The sequence below is a fragment of the Penaeus vannamei genome, chromosome 12 (genome assembly GCF_042767895.1).
Source record: "Penaeus vannamei isolate JL-2024 chromosome 12, ASM4276789v1, whole genome shotgun sequence".
Classification (NCBI taxonomy): domain Eukaryota; kingdom Metazoa; phylum Arthropoda; class Malacostraca; order Decapoda; family Penaeidae; genus Penaeus; species Penaeus vannamei.
The window spans coordinates 18,520,221-18,526,829 of NC_091560.1; the positions used below are offsets into that span (position 1 = coordinate 18,520,221).

Here is a 6,609-nt window from a genome sequence, read left to right on the forward strand (position 1 = left end):
ATGAGTAAGCCCTGCGGCTAGCAACACGCCTCTTTTGTCCTCTATTCCAGTAAGACAGGTGGCCTGACAGCCCGGCTGGTCTCCAACAGGAGACTAGGGTCAAGCAGTTGCTGTGTTGTTTGGCCTCACACAGGTCCCGTGAGCGCTGTCCCACAAACAACACAGTGGCTGCGTATACTCTCATGTTAGCACCTGTGGCTGTTAGAGAATGCGCAGCTTCCCCTTGTTAGACTCCGTGGAGGGTGGGGTTGCATGAGGCTGAACAAAAGCTAATATCACATGGCTTACTCAAACAAAATCACCCCCCTCTAACTGATAAAAAAGATGACCACAGCATGGAATTGACCAAGGCAGTCACACTGAAGCCTTACAAGTCTTCTGCGTTCTTTCGTCTGTAGGTTCTTGAAAACTCAGATTTGCAAGTGACCTTCATTGGTGCAAAATACCACACAAATCAGAAGTACTAACGGGCAGGTGCAGGACAAAACAAATGCAACCTGCAGTCTCCTCGGGCTTAGCTGTCTTGCTCTCTGATTGGCTGAGGGGGTTGGTGCCTGCATGGAATGTCCGAGGGAGCATGACTATAAAACTAAAGAAGGATGCAGGGCTTACAAATAAAATGTTACATAAACCAAATGGTATACTGTATATAATAATAATATCTATACACCTCCCCCTCCCTTTATGCGAGTCTGGGTGAGCGACGTGGGGTAATGGGAGGAACATGTAACGACCCTGTTTCCTGATCTTGACAAGGGGACACAGGGGACAAGAATGAGGGTTCACACTTGGGCACTGGCACTGGGCGGAGATGTCTGCAGTTATGCCACCATACGCGTCCACTGGGTAGTCGCACTTCATACTGTCGGGACCTACCACAGCCCATGACTACACCGACTTTATCCCATCGGAGGGATTTGTGATCCTGAATGCGGACACGCTGGCCTACGGATAGCCTTGGAAGAGGACGGGCATGGCTATCATAGAGGCTAGTCACTTGGTCGGCTTGGGCAGCGGCGCGGCGGTCCCAGTCGTCACTGGTCTGCCACTCTGCTGAGAAGGACTGGGGGTGGGCAGGGACACAAGTCCGAAGAGGATGGCCATACAAAATCTGGGCAGGAGAGCGGCCAGCAGGGGTTGGGGTGTTCCGGAGCTCTAGCAGGCCTCAGTCGAACGCCTCACAGTCAATGTTGCCGTCAGGCGCCGTCTTGAGGATCAAGTACTTCACGGACTTGACTGCAGCCTCAGCGTGGCCATTAGACTGTGGATAGTGTGGGGACGTCACAAGGTGGTGGATACACCCCAGCGTTCAGTAAACCTCCTGAATTCCTCACTGGTGAATGGGGGCCCTCCATCGGTCCTGAGACGAACAGGTACACCGACTTCTCGGAAGTACCGGCAAAACATGCGCATGACCTTAGTTGCGGTTGTGTCCTGACCACAGGGAGTAACCACGGGCCACCCTGAGAGTCTGTCTGCAATGACCAGGAAAGACTTCCCAGCTACTTGAAAAAAGTCAGCGGACACGGACTCAAAGGGGCGTGATGGCTGGTCATCGCATAGGTAGGGTTCCTGCTGTTGGCTGGGCTGGAGACGTTGGCAGGAGTAACACGCTTCGACTGTACTCTTTATGTCAGAGTCGATGCCAGGCCAGTAGACAGTCTGCTTGGCGCGACGACGGGTGGCTTCGACTCCTCTGTGACTATCGTGGAGATGGGTCTGCAATGACCAGGCAAGACTTCCCAGCTACTTGAAAAAAGTCAGCGGACACAGACTCAAAGGGGCGTGATGGCTGGTCATCGCATAGGTAGGGTTCCTGCTGTTGGCTGGGCTGGAGACGTTGGCAGGAGTCACACGCTTCGACTGTACTCTTTATGTCAGAGCCGATGCCAGGCCAGTAGACAGTCTGTCTGGCATGACGACGGGTGGCTTCGACTCCTCTGTGACTATCGTGGAGGTGGGTCAAGGTGCGACGGCGGAGTGTAGCAGGAACAACAATGCGGGGACCATGTAGCACAAGCTCTCCATCTGCGTACAGGCTGTCTCGCAATTTCCAGTAAGGGAGGATGGAGGCGTGTAGGCTGTAGCGGTTGGAAGGAAATCCTGTGGTGACGTACTCCAGGAGGCGGCGGTAATCTTGGTCCTGTGATGCGACGGCGCGAAGCTCCTGTAGAGTCCCGTCGTCGTCGACGATAGGAGCTGTGGCCTGGCCGTCTGTTGAGGTAGCATTCGTAGAAACAAGGGACCGGACGTGTGCAGCTGTCATGGTACACTCTTCTTCGTTGTCGAATGTGGGGTGGCTGACAGGTGCCCGAGAGAGGGCGTCAGGGACGCAGAAGGTCTTGCCGGCGCGCCACACAGCTGTGAAGACATACGGAGCCATTTTCACTCTCAAACGCTGGAGTCGGGGGTTTTCTATGGCCTCCAACGTGTTGTGGTTCAGGATTTGGATCAATGGCCTGTGGTCAGTATGAAGGGTAAAGTGCTGGAGGCCGGCAAGGTACAGGCGGCACTTTCCCATGGCCCATGAAGCAGCCAGCATCTCCAGCTCGATTGTGGCGTAGCGTGGACGAGCCGGAGCTGGCCGTGGCCATGTTCCTGAAATAGGGCGTATCCCAGACCATAGAGGCGAGAGGCCTCAGTTTGTAGAGTCACTGGCAGTAAGGGGTTGAAAGGAGCCAAGACTGGGGGCGATAGGAGGGCAGCCTTGACCTTCCCGAATGCCTGGTCATGGTCTGGGGTCCAAGTAAAGGACCGTTTTGGTGACATCAGAGGGCGGAGAGGTTGGGCAGTGGCCGCACTCTCTGGTGAGAAGTCGGCCAGCTGATTCACAAGATCCATGAACGACCGGAGGTCCGTAATATTGGAGGGTATAGGGTAGTCTCGTATGGCTGCAACCCTTTCAGGGTCTGCAGCGATGCCCTCTGGTGAGATGTTATATCCACAAAAACTGACCTTGGTGGCGGCTACCATGAAGTCCTTGTTCAAGGTTATGCCATGGGCGCGACACCTGGATAGCATCTGGAAAACTCGTCGGAGCTGAGTCGGTAAATCACTGTCGAAGAGGAGGATATCATCCACTACCTTTACACAGTTGGTGATGCCTTGCAGAGCCAGGTCTCCGCGAAGACAGTAGGCATCCCCAGTAGCGGCAAATCCCTTAGGTCCTCTGCAGTGGTAGTAGCGCCCATGAGGTGTTATGAACGTCGTGAGGTGACGGTCTTCCTCCGCAAGGTCCATTTGCCAATATCCATGCAATGCATCTGCCTTAGTAAAGAACTTGGCAGATGGAGTGATGGTGCGGATAGCGTCAGCGGGTGTGGGCGATGGGTGTGTAGGCCTGGACACTTGGGAGTTAAGGCGTGTGAGGTCCACTGTGATGCGTACACCATTGCCAGGCTTAGGTACCAGGACCATTGGATGGCACCACTCGGAGGGCTTGTCACCGATGGGCGATATTACCCCTTGCTGCACCAGGGAATCGAGTTCCTCCTTGACCTGGTCCCGGTAGGCGAAAGGTATAGGTCTAGGCGTGTGTATGGCAAAGGGTGTCGCACCTGGCTGAAGGTGGATCCTCATTGGTGGGCCAGACATCTTCTTCAGTGGCGTAGTCTGGAGGTCAGTCTTAGACACAAGGATGTCGCTGAAGTTTTGTAGGAAGTAGGTCCGAGTAGTAGTGGGGGACGACATTGCTGAGGCAGGCATCTGCTGTGCGCATCTGTTGACATGGGTCACAGAGAGGATGGGCTTTGGGAAATCTGTAGAGACGATGGCCAGGTCCACGCAGTGGCCATACGAGAGCAGAGGTGTCTGGATGTCCTCGTGAACGTGAAGAATGGCCTTGCAGGACGCTTGACCGAGCTGGAGGGTGGTCTCGAAACAACCCAAAGCTGGAATCATGGATGACCCATCTGCTGTGAGGACGTCAGTCGCAGGCGGGGGTGAAAGATTGCATCTGGGGATTCCCAAGGAGTCCAGGTGCTTCGGGCCAATCACCGTGACATCAGCTCCAGTGTCAGGTAGCATCAGTAGTTGGGAGGACTTTGAGCCATAGGACAGGGTGACATTGACTGGCTTAGGGGTCCTGCCGGTGGACACTCTACGTGCTCTACGAGTCTGGTTGGTAGAGGTCTTCCTGGTGGACTTGCAGCACTTGGCGAAGTGACCCTGTTTGTGGCAAGTGGTGCATTCAGAGTCCTTTGCTGGGCACCGGGGCGTACGGTGCCAATGACCCTTGTACCCACAATTTGGGCAGGTACTATCTTTTGCTGGGCAATGTACCACGGCATGTTTACGGGTACAAGACCTACAGGAGGCGGGCGAGTCCTTGGTCAACGGTGGAGACTGACAGTGTTGAGGCGTGTGCTTGGTCGTAGCTGTCATCTTCTGGCGGCGTTGGTTCCTCTTGTATGAAGAGAGGATGTTGAGTTGGCTGGGGGCAGCAACAATACCAGATGCAGCAGCCCTGGAGGACTCAAAGGTTCTGCAGCAGGTGACAAATTCATCTAAAGATGCCTGGCTGTCGAGGGAGACAAGGCGCTGCACGAGTTACTCTTCACGCACGCCCATCAAAAGAATCATCTTAAGCTGTGTTGCAGCACAGGTAGTGCGGTCCCCCGTGCAGAGTTCAACTTCATCGGCTAAGTCGTTCATGCGGGTGTAGAAGGCAGAGAAGGGCTCACCAGGCGTCTGCTTGCAGGAAAGGAGTTCCCGGCGTCGTAGGGCTTCGTTCTGTGAGTTGCGGAAATACTGCTGTAAAGCGTCGAGGACTTGGACTACTGGCATGGATGAGTCAGGAGGTATTGCCAGAGTGTAATGCAGCAGGCGCTGAACTTCCAGCGAAACACATGTGCGGAGGTATATGTGTTGTGTGGATGGGGGTACACTGTGGAGGCCCATTAGCACAGAATAGTCCTCGAACTTGCGACGCCACTGACGGAACAGTTGGTAGGTGACGTCGGACTGTAGCTGAGGAGGGCTGGGTATCATAGGTTTACCCATGACCGGAGCAGTAATGGGAGCATGTGGAGATCCTGACGTGGTGGCAACAGGTGGAACAGGCGAAAGCTGGTGAGCAGCTGGTGCTTGCTGTTCTGGGCTGGTTTGCTGTACTTGGAGGGGCTTGGGAGCTATCATGCTGAGTAGCTGCATGAAGCGTTCGTCGTTTAGCTGTCGCTGTTGCTCCATTTGAAGACGGTATTCTTGTAGCTCCGCTCATCATACTTCTTCGTCTTGTCGTCGTCTTTCCTCGTCAGAAATGCGGGTGACTTGGAGGTAGTGGATCAAATACTGCAGCTCTTGGTTACCTGGACTGTGCTGCGAGGGGCTGGAAGGGTGAGGGGTGAGAGGGGGTGGGAGGGATGGTGGTACATCGGCCTCACCACTCTCAAGGACGTTTGGCTCGCCGCTGTCATCACTACCATCACCCAAGTCATCACATCTGGCTTGAAATAGGTTTTCCTGGGGTGTAGACATGCCGAGTTTGGTGTCTTTGACGAGCTGATCTTACAAACAGTGTAATTTTAGTGCCTGAAATAGTGCAACGATTCGTTCTTGGGCGTGAATATCGAAAAAAAAAGAACGAATTCTTCTACAGTTCGTGGTAAGTGCATGTGTGGCGGGGGAGGTTTTGCGCGTTGCTGGAACGGCCGCGCTCGGTGATGGCGGTTGAGGCGAGAAATCCTGTCAGTCACCGATCGGAACTCGGAGGGGACGGACGCGGTTCGTGCGCTCTCTGGGTTGGCGGGAAAAAAATGGTGTTGCACTAGGGGTGATGCTGAGACTCCCGCAAACCTTCCCCACACAATATGCACTAACCCTACACTACCACTTATCACTGCACTATAAAACTGTCGGACACTGTAAGATCCGCGACGAAAATTCAAATTTGGAGGCGGGAACGACGGTTGCTAGGCACTGAGGGGAGCAAATCAGCGCCTTCCAGGTTCACTTGCAGAGTTTAGACTTATCACTGCGCCATCTTCTGTGTTCTTTCGTCTGTAGGTTCTTGAAAACTCAGATTTGTAAGTGACCTTTATTGGTGCAAAATACCACACAAATCAGAAGTACTAACGGGCAGGTGCAGGACAAAACAAATGCAACCTGCAGTCTCCTCGGGCTCAGCTGTCTTGCTCTCTGATTGGCTGAGGGGGTTGGTGCCTGCTTGGAATGTCCGAGGGGGCATGACTATAAAACTAAAGAAGGATGCAGGGCTTACAAATAAAATGTTACATAAACCAAATGGTACACTGTATATAATAATAATATCTATACAACAAGGATACAGGGGTACAGAAGAAAGCAAAAGCGCAGGTCGATCGTGTCCGGTTTGCAACAAAGAAAATGGACAAGATAGAAAAATCACCCCCACCAAAGTCTGTCCATGAAATAGTCCAGCAATTGGACTCAAGGGCTGGCCCCTCCAGGCCTGCAGCTCAGACTAAGAGAAATCTGACCTCTCCTTAGAATTCTCAAAGTCGAGCAGAGGTTCAAGCTGAACCAGCCAAACCAGCTGCCCCTACAACTAAATGCCTTAAACCCCATCAAATGGGAGGTGCGAAGTGACACAGGGTGGAAACGGACTCTGAAGGAGAGTCTGAACCCACCCCA

General features: G+C 53.5%; 1 protein-coding gene across 1 annotated transcript; it reads right to left on the bottom strand.

Moving 5' to 3' along the window:
* Window positions 1-682: 682 nt before the first annotated feature.
* LOC138863495 (uncharacterized) lies at window positions 683-5,187 on the bottom strand. The gene is made up of 6 exons (XM_070127649.1): window positions 4,553-5,187; window positions 2,622-4,465; window positions 1,751-2,580; window positions 1,372-1,719; window positions 1,183-1,261; window positions 683-1,053 (listed from the first exon to the last, which is right to left on the bottom strand). Exons 1-6 carry the CDS (start codon window positions 5,185-5,187, stop codon window positions 683-685), a joined length of 4,107 nt encoding a protein of 1,368 aa, XP_069983750.1.
* Window positions 5,188-6,609: the final 1,422 nt, after the last annotated feature.

Excerpts from the sequence above, each read along its gene's own strand:
- LOC138863495 (XM_070127649.1), bottom strand. The coding sequence starts at position 5,187 with ATGGAGCAACAGCGACAGCTAAACGACGAACGCTTCATGCAGCTACTC. Across the intron at positions 4,466-4,552 it reads TTGATGGGCGTGCGTGAAGA|GGCTGCTGCATCTGGTATTG; the intron begins GTAACTCGTGCA and ends TGAGTCCTCCAG. Across the intron at positions 2,581-2,621 it reads TGAGGCCTCTCGCCTCTATG|CTCCGGCTCGTCCACGCTAC; the intron begins GTCTGGGATACG and ends GGCCACGGCCAG.